The following is a 14,663-nucleotide window of genomic DNA, read 5'->3' as shown; positions in this document are numbered from 1 at the left end:
AGTGTTCCATGGAAAGGTGCCACGTTCTTTCACCTCCTCTTAAAGAGTCACAAATAGAATCTAATTGTGTTTTTCTCTCTGAAGATGGCATTTGTCTTCTGGAACAGATGCATTTGAAAGTGGGGGAGGAAGAGAGCTTGCAGTTGTTGCTGCTTCCTCTCATCCTATTCCAGTCATCACTGGAATGTTCCGACTAAATTGGAAACGTTCCAACAACAAAAGAGGCCATTTTCCCATGTTCGCAGAACGGAGGAGCCCCAAACAACCAGGTGCTTGCAAAATGCTATTTTGCTTAGGATTATTTCAGCAGGATAGGTTCTCATGCTGAAAGCACTGAGGCATTTCAAAACATCATCGTGCATCACGTATATCCTCCCCATTCAGTGGTGTCAAAAATCTAACAGGTTCACACGAACCTGTGGGCTTCCATTTAACAAAGCTCTGCACCCACAGGACAGGCAGCTGGTGATGTCTTCAATGTCTGTGCCACAGCAAAGCATGCAAGCCGCTGGTAGGTACCATGGTTGCAGCAAACATTCCCTCCCATGCAATGTCCTACCACATGCAAGGAACTTGGGGGCGGGGGGAATGACAGTCTCTGTGACTGTCCATTCAACGTTAATTTCTGAACATATATGAAAGACAACCAGTAGAGTAGCTAGAGGGGGTGCAAAGCATTAAGTTTTGCAGGCACCTGAATGAACTGTGCAAGCAGCCCCCTCCCCTTTGGAGCCATTCTGGGTGGTGGCTGCAAAATGAAGGCATTTCGCCTGGAATGGCTCTGAAGGGGTGGGAGAGGGTCCACTTGCACGGTGCGTTCAAGTCCCTGCAAAACATAGTGCATTGCACCCCCTCTAGCTATGCCGCTGCAGACAACCAGGTGAGCGCAAATCTAAAAGAAGGGTTCCAGCTGGTGTGTGCTTTTCACCAAAGTCTCTCAGACTTGATACCGGGCTAGGTGGCTCATGACTCCAAAACTCACCAGTAGTAACCAATTTTTTTTCAAATAAATAGTGCGTTCTAGAAGTCTGTTCCTAATTGCTCTGGAAATTTCTCTGCACTAACGGCAGCCATTCCTTGTTTCACATCTGTGATGGCCGGTCCTCCTAATTTTTCTTCAAAGCTTTTTTTTTTTTTAAATGATGCTTCTTTCAAGATCACAACACACGCATGCAGCCCCGCGCAGCCCCCACTGCAATTCCTGGTGCATGCATTACTAAGCTTGGGCAGCGGATGGCATGCAAAAGAGCAGGCAGCAAATGCAGAGACCCGTTACCTCTTTTTGCCCTACTGGCGAGAGGGGAGGTTCAGTCTTCGACTGTTTGTCCGTCTGCAACTCACTTAACTCTTCACAAATCTCAGAGGCCTGACTCTGAACAGCGGGACTTTTGTAGTGCTGTCCTTTCAGTTGCTGCTGTTTGTCCTGCTGGAGATAATCCTAGATGGGTTGGTTTCCTTTTTCTTGCACAGCATGCTCATATCACCAAACATGCACCCCAACAAGAACAGGCAATCAACCTTCAATACACCTCTTTCAAAAGGGGGAAGAAAAAGTTTTGCACATCACTCATGACTATGCTGTTATTACAACAACTCCCATCGCACTTTGTCAGGATCACCATCAGATGGTGAACCTCTCTGAAAAGGCCTCCTTCAGCAGGCCTCTTTCAGCCCAAGCAGTTTCATGTGGCTTTTCTTGGTCACTGACAGTTCCTGTCTCAAAATGAGCTGCTTCTTCCTGCTAGTAGACCTTGTGCAACAAAGGACCTCGTGTGTACAATGTGAAGATCCTGTTTCTCACTGCCCTGAACGATCCTGCTCCATCACTGGGGATTGTTCAACATTACCAGAACCTCCATGGTCTTTGACCACATTGATCTTGCCAGATTGGGCAAACTTTTCAAAACTCAGCTATAATTTTCCTGCATCTTCCCCACCTCCATCTGTTCACTAACCTGTTCACTAAAGCTCCGACCCTGCAGATGTCCAGGACTTTCCTTTCTCCCTCAGGAAGTCCTAGCCCTTCAAGGGGAAAAAGATACAGGTGCATGATGCACTTCTAAAGTCCAAATTGCTTTACAATCCTTTTTCTCCTTCAACCTCAAAACAACCTTTTGGGGTAGGCCCCAAATTTTAGAGATGAGGATTTCAGGCTAAGAGAATGGGACTTGTCCAAGCCCAGTTCAGACTGCAATTGTTCTATCACTTCCTCAGTTAAAGTCAAATCCTACAGTCCTGCTACACAGTGGCAAAAGGGTACCAAAATAGCTGCCACCAAACCTGGTCTAAAGCAGCCATCATGAGCTGATTGGGAAATTGCTGTGGCTTCTGCATTCTCCCACAAGCCCTGGTGCATCGCACTAGCATGGTGCTAGACCAAAGCACAGCACCTAAGACTCTCTGTACCTCCCATGGGGGCAACCGGTTTGCAGACCTCTGATGGTACACCATGAGTGCTAGGAGCAAGAGGGAGCCCTGTGTACACTCTGCCATTCACTACCTATTCTAGGAGGAAAAGTGAATGCTAATTCGGGGGGGGGGATACCCTTTTTGTCACTGGCCAGGCAGCCATGGGGGGGCAGCATGAGCAAACTCCACCCCCTGACCTCTACATACTTACAAATGGGCTTGGGACCCTATGCACATAGAGCACTTGGCTTGAGTCCAGCAGTGTAGCCGGGGAGGGGGGCAGAGCAGTAAGTATTGCAGGTGCCTCAACACACCATGGGACAGTGCTAGCAACAGACAGGCACTCGCTGTTCAGTGAGAGTCTGTGCATTACTGTCACTGCCCCAAAGGCTCCTATGGCGTGGGAGGGGCCACTTATACAGTATGTCATGGTACCTGCAATACTCACCACCCTCCCACTCTGGCTATGCTACTGCCTGAGCACAGAACCTGTTTATAGGTTCTCATTCCAAAGCTCTAGTGAACGTACTGTACCATCGCGCTTACTTACGCAGTGTACCCTCTTAAACAGAAACAAAGCCTTTTCTGGTTTCAAAGATTTGCTCAGGAAAGTCTTACGGAGGGCCTTTCCTGCTATTTCCAAAAGCCATTACAAGCAGAACAGGGTTTTTAAGCAATCATTCTTTTCACCTCTTTACATTTGGCTCATGCCTCATTTTTTACATTTTATTGCTCATACCCGATGAGCCTAATATTATTAGCTGCGTTTTAAAAACATGGCGCCCCTTTCCCAGCCCGTCACAATGATTAGCCCACCCACCTCTGCGGTACAGTTACCTCACTGTAGGAAACAGTGAACGCAAGGAGAAGAAAAATGTTTTATTTCATAAATGAAATTGCACTAAAGACAAAGGAAGCTTTTGGTTAAGTAAATTTTTGGTTATAAATGTTCTCCGTTTGTCAAGTTTATATTAACTGCCCCCCTTCAAACACTTCTTTGATTTTACAGTACATTAATTTAAGATTAAATTACTGATTTCCCGCTGCAGAGGGCACACAATTCAATGTATGTTTCACCGTAATAAATTGAATTTTCAATGCCCCAGACTGGACCCTGTGCTTAAAGTAAGTGCTCCATGTAATTGCCAAACAGGGTTCTGAATCAAGTCTCTGTGGGCCAACCATCGCTTGGCAATTAGGAGAGATGGAATTAGCAACAGAGCTGGAGAAAATGTGGTGGAATTTCTACCTTGGAACAAGAGTTTTGTAGAGAAATCCATCTTCATTTGAGACGTTCATGTCACTTTTCAACCCCTTTGACCAAACGGACTGCAGCCCTGCCTGTCAGCCACAAGGTGGCGCTTTGACAGCAATTTCCTTCCCTATTGTCAGCCGCACAAACAACATCTGGCAGCCTCTGTGCCTCAAACCATCCTGCCGTCTCAGGATGACTCCATGGCCCTTGCTATGCAGCAGCAACCACTGAACAAAAAGGGGGCTGTCCTCCTTCTGGCCCTGCCTCAGTCACCGTGGCCAGGAAACCCGGCAGCAACTTGCTCTCATTGCCGCTGCCACCACTGCTCTTCCCAGAGATGTGGCAGTGCAATATCTGCTCTTCTTGGCATGGACCATCCTCTTCTGCTACCAAGACCTCCTTAAGCAGCAGGCTGTGGAGGTTCCCCTTGCATATCCCATGTCTGCACACTGCCCTGCCACAAGTCCACCATCTTATTACCCAGCACTAGCTGCTACCATGGCCACCGATCCTCTCAGAGGACCATCAGTGGTGGTGGCAGGTGCTACTGGACAACAGGGGTGTCTCCCCTGCTCCTGGGCCTATTCTGCTACAAGTCTGTTACCTGTGATAGAGAATCTGTCCTGCCACCACTGTATGTTTTAGAGGAGCGGCAGCTGCTGCTCTCTGGTAAAGGGACCGCCCCTCCTGCGCCCAGGCTGCACCCAAGTGACGACCCTTGCAAATACCCCATGATACCACCACATGGGTGACAGCAGCCCTTGCTAGAGAAATGCTTCTCATCAAAAAATATTGCTCCCACCCGTCCTCCTGTGTGGTAGGAAATATATGGCAGGTGTCGGTTGGAAATAAAAATGTAGGTTTCCCTCCTCAACTATTAAAATTACCCAGAAAGGGGGCAGGAAGGACAGTTTGGTGTAGTGGCCACAATCAGTGGCAGCAATAGGGTCTGTGTCACCAGATTCGGAAGGCCAGAGCGCCACCCCATGATGGACCTCCTCCTTTGCAGTGGGTGGGACTCCCTGGACAGTGGGTGGGGTGATGCACCGTCACCTCAACCAGGCTGGTTTTTTGGCTATAACTTTTGATAGAATAGAGATATTTCAATGCAGTTTTTTTTCATTGCTTTCTGCATGGAATTGCACATCAAATGATGTATAACATGATGGTATTATTCAAAAATACTAAGATGTTAAAAATTTTGGCCAGTAGTGGTGTCACCCCCCTGTGCGCGTCACCTGGTGCAACCCGCAACACCCCTATCGATACCACTGACAACTATGCTTCATTGCTTTTTGGGGGCATTGTGTGCCTCCTGCGAAACCTTTCCAACAACTGAACCAAAGAAAATGTTAGCTCAAGGTGACCTTGGGCCAAGTGACTTTATTTCATTTTTGAGAAGGGGGGGAAGAGGGGGGCTCACAGTTTCCAACAACCTACAGTTTCTGCTTCAGTGTTCTCAGCAGTCAGGGGATTATTTTCTTAACATTTAAACAATTTCATTTTTCAGCTGATCAATTTTGCATGAGGCACAAATGCGGAACCCAGAAAAGCCAGAGAGTGTGAAGCTGACAAGCCGGGAATCGGTTGCACCTCCTCTCCAGGAAAGCCCTGGCTTTTAATTAAGGGTTTGTGCACGGCTGCTGCTTCATCCAGGCTTGAACTACTTTGACAAACCATGTTCTGAAGTTGCCTCCTCTTCTCCTTTAACGGCTGGGGAAACCTGCTCACTTTGTAAATGCTCTTTTCTGCATTAACCTTGGCTACAGTAGCGCAGCTACAGGGGGTGGCACATTAACTATTTCAGGTGCCACAATGCGCCATGTCAGCAGCCCAACCCACTCACTGTCAGAGCACAGTTGCCATCACTGCCCAGAATGGCTCCAAAGCTAAGTGGGAGGGGCTGCTTATATGGCAGATTGTGAGCTGCCCCTACTGTAGCTACACTACCGCTTAGCGGTGGCTCCTCTTCCCCACCCGCCATTCATCAGCCATTCCCTGCTACTCTGGCTGTAGAAGTGCTCCTTTGATCCTTCCTGGCAAGGTTCCCTCACTGTGAACATGAACTGAATGCCCTCCTTGCCTCCCCCACTACCAGCAATGTTGTGACTAGAGCACTGCAGGGAGTTCATTAGGGCTGAGGAGTTTTTATCAAGACCCCATATTTATTCCACTCATTTATTGGTTACTAGCAATTGTAAGACTGTGTTTGTGTGTGTTTCTCTGCTTGCGAGTGCGTGGAGCATGTGCAGTGGTGCTCTGAGACCACTGGCTTTCACATGGAATTTGGTCAACTGTAGTGCTCGGACTGGGCTGCGCATGTTTTTTGATTTCTCTTTTGAGCTCCTGGAAGTGTGGAAAGGCAGGGTGGACACCTTCAAAAATATGTAAATAAATCAGATCGGATTCGATGGTGGCCCTTGGTGAGGCAACACAGGGCACAATCCTACCCTACGCTGGAACAGGCAAGCCAGGAGGCTTGCGCTGTATACAGCACAGGATAGGGGCCAAAAGCGGCTCAGCCAGAGGTAAGGGGACATTTTTCCCCTTACCTCTGGGAAAGGCACCCTTTCCTCTATGGGTCTCCTTGAACTTGCGCCACCTCTTGAGGTGGCACAAGTCCGAGGAGAGCGGAGCGGCTTGAAGATCTGGCATAACAGCCGGATCCCAGCCCTGCCTCCTGCTCCCCACCCACCTGCCCATGGGGCTGCCCACCGCCCACCCTCCCCCTGCCCAGGAAAGTCTCCCTCCTGCCTCCTCCCTGCCCCCTCCCCGCCTACCTCAGAGGCTTGCGTCAGCCCAGCCACGCCAACACAAGCCTTGGTGCCTCCGTCAGTGTGGAGGCTTCTTCAAGCCTCCACAGGCCAGTGCATCGCTGTGTGCCAGCCTTGCCGACTCCTGAGGAGGTGCAATCTTGCCTTACGGCACATTTGCAACCCTCCTGGGCCGGCACAAGGGACTTGTGGCTGGATTGTGCCCTCAGTCTATCAAAAAGTAAACCTAACCGCGCAGCATAATCCAAAATCTGCAAATCGCATATCTACTTCAAAAACCACACAAATACTACACGTGGGTGCATGCACATCATTTGTAATAATATAATTCATACGTATACCTGGGAAAACAGAAAACAATCATGCAGTGCTGGGTTTTGTTTTTTTAACCTCTCTCACCCATGAGGAGTAGGGCACATAATAAAACAAGCCAACAAACAAAAAACCATGCTGTTATCCAAAATCTGGAAGTGGTCAGTGATGCTGTACTGCATTCTGTTGTATAACACAATTTGTCAACTTGATATGGGCTAATAATAGGCTGCTAGACAATGACAGCTTCTGTAGCTGAGAGGCTGACCTGCTGGCTAGGACTTCCCTGCTTCCAACTTCATCTCTTCCCCAATTTTTCTAGCTCTCTGAGAAATAATACATTTTTGAATGCCACATAAATGCAGTATATATCATTATACTATAATCATTATAGTATAATCATTATAATATATCATATATTTCTATATCATTTCTATATATATATTTAATTGCTTGTTTCGAATGGACATGTGATAAGACAAAGAAAAAGCTCAGAAATATAACAGACCCCAGAAGGGGGGGGTATTAACTCCCTGCCACCCAGCCACCCTGCTGCAACCCCCTTTTCCAGCTCGATCCGCAGTTGTGGGTCAGGGGATCGTGCCCAGGGAGGCGGATGAGGTCACAGCTTCAGGTGGTGAGCTAGAGTTGTTTATGGAAAAAATAAAAATCAGTAAGAAAATAGCTCTCTCTACTTTCATGCCACTAAATAGCGCCGACGGAGGGCTGCACGACTTAGGCCACTTCTGGGTCACATGGCCCCCTCTTTAGGCCCTGGTTTGCCCCAGAATGCATTGCAAAACTCAGAAGTGGCTTACAGGAGTGCAGAAGACTGCCTTAAAGCCCTGCAAACGGTGCAGTTTTGTGGCACAAAGGCAGGGAAGGCTATTTTCTTACTGACTTTTATTTTTTTTAAAAAAGGGGACCCCGCCCCATCTGTGGATAGCGAAACCTGTAAATGCCAGACCCCAGTTTGATAAAGTAGGAGAAACTGTTTTGACCATTTCTGGTTAGCACTTTGTCTCCATCAGGACAGGCAGACATAAAATCAGACTAGATGGAGCAAGGAAGAACCTTTTGTTCAATGCAAAAAAAAGTCAGTGGATAAATGTTTTTTTTTTTTTTAACTGATATTTTCCCTCCCAAAGAACTGTAATCGTTAGGCAAATAATTTTATTCAGGCAGTTCCTCTTCATCAGTTGCCTCTTGCCACAAAATGCAATGCAGTCACAACCCTTGAGGTTGTTTGCATAACATAAGGAGATGGAACATGACACTAAGACCCAGTCCTATCCACAGATCCAGAGATCCTGCCACAACATCCATTGCACCCCGCAGACTGGATGAGGACCAGGCTAGCTGGGAGTGGAGCTTCTCCACTTGGCCCACAGTTCCTTGGAAAAAGCAAAGAGCAGGCAAGGAGGTGATACTGTTCTTGGACTACACTACTGCGGGGGGGGGCACTGTTTCTGTCTGAACACTTCCTTATAAGGAAATAATCACTGTGCACAGAAAACTAGCATCTCAGGGAAAAGTGCTAAGCTACGACCTTCCTTCTCCTGTCCGCCACTGGAACATATGGGTTCTTTCTCATTTTGATGCCACCTGTATTTGAAAAGCCAGTATAATCCTGAGAATTATATCCCATGAATCCTGTAAAAATGTGAGCTAGTTCACCTCGGAGTGAGCTGTAATCGATGATGGAGCGGAAACAAGCAGGGTGTACTTAATTTTGTGTGTGCCTTCACACACAAACACTTTCCCTTGAATTCCAAACAATTTGTTATGTTTGCTGAAACAATAGTAGTTCCATTGACAGCAAAGCTGCCTGCTGTGGGTGGCTTATGCAATCTGGTTGTAATTGTTTTGTGTCAAGTTGCCAAGGCAGTATTTATTATTCTAATATTTATTGAATCAGTGGCTTTTCTCATTTATAAAGTGCAAAACAAGGTAGCAAGACAATAATGCTATGCAGACAAGCGGATGGTGGGCTCTTGTGCAGTTTTCCATCAGATATTTTCAGAGATAGAAGTGCCAATTGTATATCTCTGGTCTGATTCTTCTTACCCAGGGGGTTTGATTCTTCTTACCCAGGGGGTAAGCCTGGGTTTGGGCTGTATTTCTGCAGGTTGCAGGCAGGGGCTTACGTGCCCAAATATCTACGATGAATTATGTATAACTGCATTGTGGATGCTCATGGAAGGAAAGGTGTAAATGCAAAACCCAGCACAAAGAAAGCTAGCATCTCATGGTTCTAACAGCATTTCCCCTGACACCTTGTTTTTTTTATATGCAGGGAACTTTTTGTACAGAAAGCAATTCCAGTTAAAGGAGCTCACATGTGCATTCTGAAATGGTACAGACAGTGGCATCACTAGGGTTTGTGGCACCCAGAGTGGGAGGCTAGCATGTCAGTAGTGCGTAGTGGTGTCACCCCCTCTGTGCGCATCACCCATGGCAGTGGCAGCAGTAGTATTGTGACCATGATAGTGGCAGCAGCTGTAGTATTGTAGGAAGGACACACCAGTTCTGGGCTCTCTACATGGTCACTCCTTGCTGGCACTTGCAGCTAGGTTTTTGACAAAGAGAGGAAGATGGAGTGGTTTGTCTATTACTGCAACACCCATTTGGAGCAAGCCCACAGAAGTCAATTTGCGGAGGGCCCTATAAATCTGGAGCAAACTTGGCTGTATCCTTAAAGCCAGCTGATTGCAAATGTACATGTCCATCACTCCAGACTAGAAAGTCATGGATCAGTCTAGAAAGAAGGCGCGTGATGGGGGGACATGACTGAGGCTTATAAAATTAGGCATGGGATGGATGGAGGGAAGTTCCTTTCCCTCTCACACAACACCAGAACCAGGAGCCATCCACTAAAATTGTTGGGCAGGACGGTTAGAACAGACAAAAGGAATTATTTCTTCACCCAGGGTGTAATGAATCTGTGGAACTCCTTGCCACAGTATGTTGTCATGGTACCTGGCCTAAGAGTGGATTGGACAAACATCCATCACAGTTTACAAGCCATAATGACCATATATAACCTCTGGGCTTTAGAGGTTGCCTACCTCTCAATGCCAGATGCAAAGGAGTGGCAACAAGAGACATCATGTTGCATCTTGTTGTGTTCTCCTTGAGGCATCTGGATGGCCACTGTGAGGTACAGGAAGATGGACTAGATCAGTGGTGTCAAACATAAGGCCCCGGGGGCCAGATGCGGCCCGCGGAAGCTTTCTAACTGGCCCTCAGGCTCTCAGCTGCTGAGCAGTGCTGAGGTGTTACTGCTGCAAGGGTAGCCCACATGAAAATTGGGCTCTATTATATCTTGAAATATGATCAAGATTTGTGTATTTTCTCTTCTGTCATTTGCAGCTAATGAATTTCTAAGTGAGAAAAAGTGCTGATTTTTGGTCATGACCTGTTTAATGACATCACTTCCTGCCTAATGACTTCACTTCTGGCCCTCGGCAGGCATGATGAATGCTGTTCGGCCCTCGGTATTAAATGAGTTTGACACTCTTGGACTAGATGGTCCCTAGGCTTGATCAAGCAGGCCTCTTCTTGGGCTTCTTATGATTCCTATTCAGTTTTGAAAGTATGTTGTATACAGAGAGAGGAGGAGTGGGACTGATGACATAAGTGTTTGTCTGTCTGCGGTTCAGTGTCTCAGTGGCACGAAAAGCACTGAACCCAGGGACACTTCCTCTGCGTAGACCTGGATATTGCAGGGTTTGCAGTTCCATGAAGGCAGCATCATGTTCAGTGCTGTCCCCCTCAGGAAATCACTGAACCAAGGGAGGGGACAGAAATGCATTCTGTCAATAAGTGGAAGCAGAGACCTAGATGATGCACTCTCATTCCTCCTCTCCCTCATTACGGTGTAGACCAGTGGTTCTCACACATTTAGCAATGGGACCCACTTTTCAGAATGAGAATCTGTCAGGACCCACTGGAAGTGACATCATCAAGCAAGAAAATTTTTAACAATCCTAGGCTGCAATCCTACCGGTATGTACCCAGAGTAAGTCCCATTGACTGCCATTGTTAAAAGAATATACATAGTAGCTTGTTAAAAGTACAGGTCTGTAACATTTCCTCAAATGCAGTCACATACCATAGGAGCATCAAGTCTAATATATTAAAAATAAAATATTGAAATGAATGGGGACCCACCTGAAATTGGCACGTGACCCACCTAGTGGGTCCCGACCCACAGTTTGAGAAACACTGGTGTAGACTATTGAATGTAGCCTTTTCAGATAACCATCAAGATTCAGGGAATGCACTGAGATAGGAAGAAACTGAGGTGCACACAGAGGTGTCCACTGGCACAATCTACACACACACACGGTTTTCTCCATGTGATTAGAAACCCTGAGCTGCACACATTCCCTTTCAACCGCTGGAAGGGATTGCACTTGTGCAACCAGGTTCGGTTAATACTGAAAAATTACCTTAGCTAGAACCATGCTACTGGAAATGAAGAGAGATGGGTGAAACCTGTCCTCTGTTCTGCACAGATATTTCTCCCTTCTCTTATTTTGGCATTTCATGTTCAGGACACATTTTTGCAACGCAGACCCAAATTAGTATTGTGTGTCATGTGTAGCTAATTTTAATTTGGCCTAACTGCCCATAATGGTTCTCATTTAAAAGCCCAGAGATCACTCAGCAGTAAAATATCAATCAAAATAAGTACAATATCAATCAAAATCAAAATTAGTTTCATGGCACAAAAGCTTTTGCGACGCTTTTCTCTGCAGATCAAATGACAAGGTACTCAGACCTGTTGCCTGTTCTGGATGGTGTTCTTGTCTGCAGTAGTTGATACATGTTTTTTTTTTTTTTTGCACCAGGGTGGAAAATTGTGGATATTGGTACCTCTACTATAGCTGAGCAAAGGTTTGTCCTCCTGAAAAGCCTCCATTATTATTATTTTTTTTTTTTTGGGGGGGGGGGATGTCTCAAAAAGATGTGAGGGAAAGAACATGTTCCCTACTACTATGACCAACACACTTTCTTGGTACCCTGATGTGCAATGGCATTGCAACATAGGAAACATTAGAAGGCAAAGTACTGGCTTTGTTTGATCCCAGAGACAGATTTGACTGGCTACATGATGCTCAATGCCACTGCACTTGTCACATGGTAGAGAAGAAATCCTGGGTGAAAACATGGCAGTGAAGCAACAGCAGAAGGGGCAGGAAATAACTGTGCGTGCTTTTGGAGGTGTGCATCTCAGTGGCATAGCTAGAGGGGGTGCAATGCACTAAGTTTTGCAGAGAGCCTTGCCACGGCATGCAAAGGACCCCTCCCCTCCAGAGCCATTCCAGGCCCAGGGGGAGCAGAGGTGTATGTCTTAGTGCTTTGCACCCCCTCTAGCTATGCCACTGGTACAACCCCAAGCTCCTCTTTCACCTAAAAAATAATAATTACTGAGGACCAACTTGGACATTATCAAAGTTCTCTCGTGCCAACATTTGCAATGGCTCCGATTCATCCCTCCAGTTCGTCCCGTGCACAGGATTCTATGAGACATGAATATGGATTCTGTGTATTTTAAAATACAGAAAAATACATTTTTAAACACATGATTGCACCTGCTGCAATTTCCATAGGAACCGCATGTGCATGCCTAAAATAAACGCATATTGAGATATGGACTTTGTTTAGGTGGTATCCCCAAAAATGCAAGGAAAACGCAGAAGAGAGCAGAATGGAAATCAACAGAAAGTGTGCAAAGTTTGGGCAGAACAGAAATGGGGAGATCTGTCCATCCTTCAGTTCAAAACCTGAAATTCATCAAATATTTATATCCGATGTTATGTCCTCTGCGGAGCAATAGCATATTAAAAAATAAGGCAGCAGCTCCATCACTCTAAAGAGTCCGTTTTTCAAAATTAGCCTGAAGTGGGAGAACTTGGCAGAGGGCAAGAATGACAATGCTAATTCCTCCTGTTATCAACTCAAAAAGGTACAGAAGTGTTCCTAAGTGCATTCGCTGTGCAGAGTCCAAACCACTACTGTTCACGAAAATGGCATGCCAACGTTTTAATCAGCGTGCCCTTTATTTTCCTCTTGGTAACTGGGCTCTCTCCACATTGCAGTATGAAGAACTGGAACAAATGGGATCTGCCAACAAACACTTCATCTCTGAAAGACCAGAGTTTGCTTTCTAAGGTTTGCCGCGGATTGCCCAGCGCTTTCAAGCCCCGCCTGAAATAACCACAGAAGATGCTTTCCAATCAATTAAGGCTCTTATGTTCTCGTCGTGATTAAGAAAGCTCAGGAGTGTCACGGCGGAAGTAACAGGTACTTCGTTGCTACAGTTTTTCCAGTTTCACTGCTTGCAGTCAATTATACGATGTAAGAGCTTCGGCCTCCGATCGTGGGCCTGCAACCGCACTCACGCAAGGAGGCTGGTGCAAACACCCCTCAAATTAAAAGTCAGACTCAGTAATGTGCCATTTTTGCCCCACATACTGTATACAAGGAGGCCTTAGGAGCTGCAGGGTCCAACGCAAAGCATTTTCACAGGGGCCCCTACACCTTGTCCTCCCTACTCACCAGGATGAGCAGCAGCGGTGAGGCACCCAGCGGTGGTATCACTGCTAACTGTTTCCATGGGGGGCAATTTCAAGCCCCTCAGACCTGGGATGGACAGGTGGGAAATGCTCCACTCGCCATGCTCGCCTTGTGATGCCTTGGCATAGAAGATTCCACGCCGGAGCATTGGTTACAGAGTGAGGTGCCAGCTGTCCCTGTGGGTGCTCCACTCACCACTCCAGTGGGGCCCCTCCTGGTGCAGCACCCAATCTGGCCAAATGGGTCAAAAAACTGCCCTAAGGCCAGCCCTGTGTACACATGAAACTGAGCAATGCTGAACTTGGTCTAAGTCAAAATCACTCCCCCCAGCTTGTGATATTCCCCCAGTAGTGATATCCCACTACCTCCCTGTCCTGCCCAAACCCCAAACCAAGCTCTGCCTGGAGAATTATGCCCACTTTAAGCAAATTAGCTCCCCTTCTTTCCCCCAACAAGTGACCCTGGTTCTGCCCTGCAGTCCTGCTGGACCCCACCTCCAGGGAGGCTCACCTGTTCAACCTGCAGAGGTCCTCTCTCCTGCCAGCAGTCTCCCACCACTACAGCAGACCCTGGGTCATCAGCAGGTCTTGGGCACAGCAGCCACACACCAAACTCCAGTGTCTCCAGCAGTCTCCACAGTCTATTCACCATCAATTCCTTAGTCCTTTAATCCAGTCTGTCCTTGCTCAAGCTTTTCCTCCTCCTGTTACCCACACCCCTTCCTGCCTCAGGTGCTCCCCATATCCCTGAGGGCCCTATTGCCTTCAAGTGGCTGCAGCTGTGCAACACACTCCCGAGAAGCCCAGGCCCCACCCCCAAAGGGGCCACCGCTGACACCACACCTTACCTCCTCGCCAGATCTACCGAGACTCCAATACACTCCCTTTCAGGACCAGCCTGGAACCAGAAAAGGCTAAGACTTCCCCAGAGGAGGAACAGGAGAACGACCCAACCACCAGCCCCAGCATGTTCCAGGACTAGACTATGTTCCAGAGCCAGTGGACTTTGACAAACACTCCAAGAATATCATCCTGAAAGTCTAAAGCAGGGAGGGGAGGCCCTGTTACATCCCTAATTGTTCACCCTTGACTCTCTACTGACCCTGTGGGCAGTAGGCTTTTGTTGTGTGTCCCCCTCCCCCCATAATTGGATTAGGTGGAATAGACAGCTGGTATAGCACAGAGGCTGAACTACAAGTCAGAACTGCCCTGGTTTGAATCTTGCCTCTGTCGTGAACTCACCAGACGGTCTTAGGTAAGCGGATTCCTCTCCACCTCAGTTGGTTTCCCAGCTGCAAAAGGAGACCACTGATATGCACTAACCTTACA

At 47.2% G+C, this 14,663-nt stretch overlaps 1 protein-coding gene across 11 annotated transcripts in view; it reads right to left on the bottom strand.

Annotated features, from left to right (window-relative positions):
• The window catches only part of LOC136654387 (sodium channel protein type 5 subunit alpha-like), a 319,548-nt gene that overhangs the window by 62,296 nt on the left and 242,589 nt on the right, over window positions 1–14,663 (bottom strand). For 9 of the 11 annotated variants that reach the window (XM_066631371.1, XM_066631373.1, XM_066631369.1 and 6 more), the window contains one exon: window positions 1,277–1,426. In XM_066631371.1, coding sequence (XP_066487468.1) covers window positions 1,277–1,426 — 150 coding nt within the window. The remainder of the gene's footprint in view (window positions 1–1,276; window positions 1,427–14,663) is intronic. The other 2 variants (XM_066631374.1, XM_066631372.1) reach the window with 1 other exon arrangement.

The sequence above is a fragment of the Tiliqua scincoides genome, chromosome 5 (assembly GCF_035046505.1).
Source record: "Tiliqua scincoides isolate rTilSci1 chromosome 5, rTilSci1.hap2, whole genome shotgun sequence".
NCBI classification, from domain to species: Eukaryota; Metazoa; Chordata; class Lepidosauria; order Squamata; family Scincidae; genus Tiliqua; species Tiliqua scincoides.
Note: the sequence above shows the minus strand (reverse complement) of the source record. Positions and strands in the feature narration are given on the sequence as shown.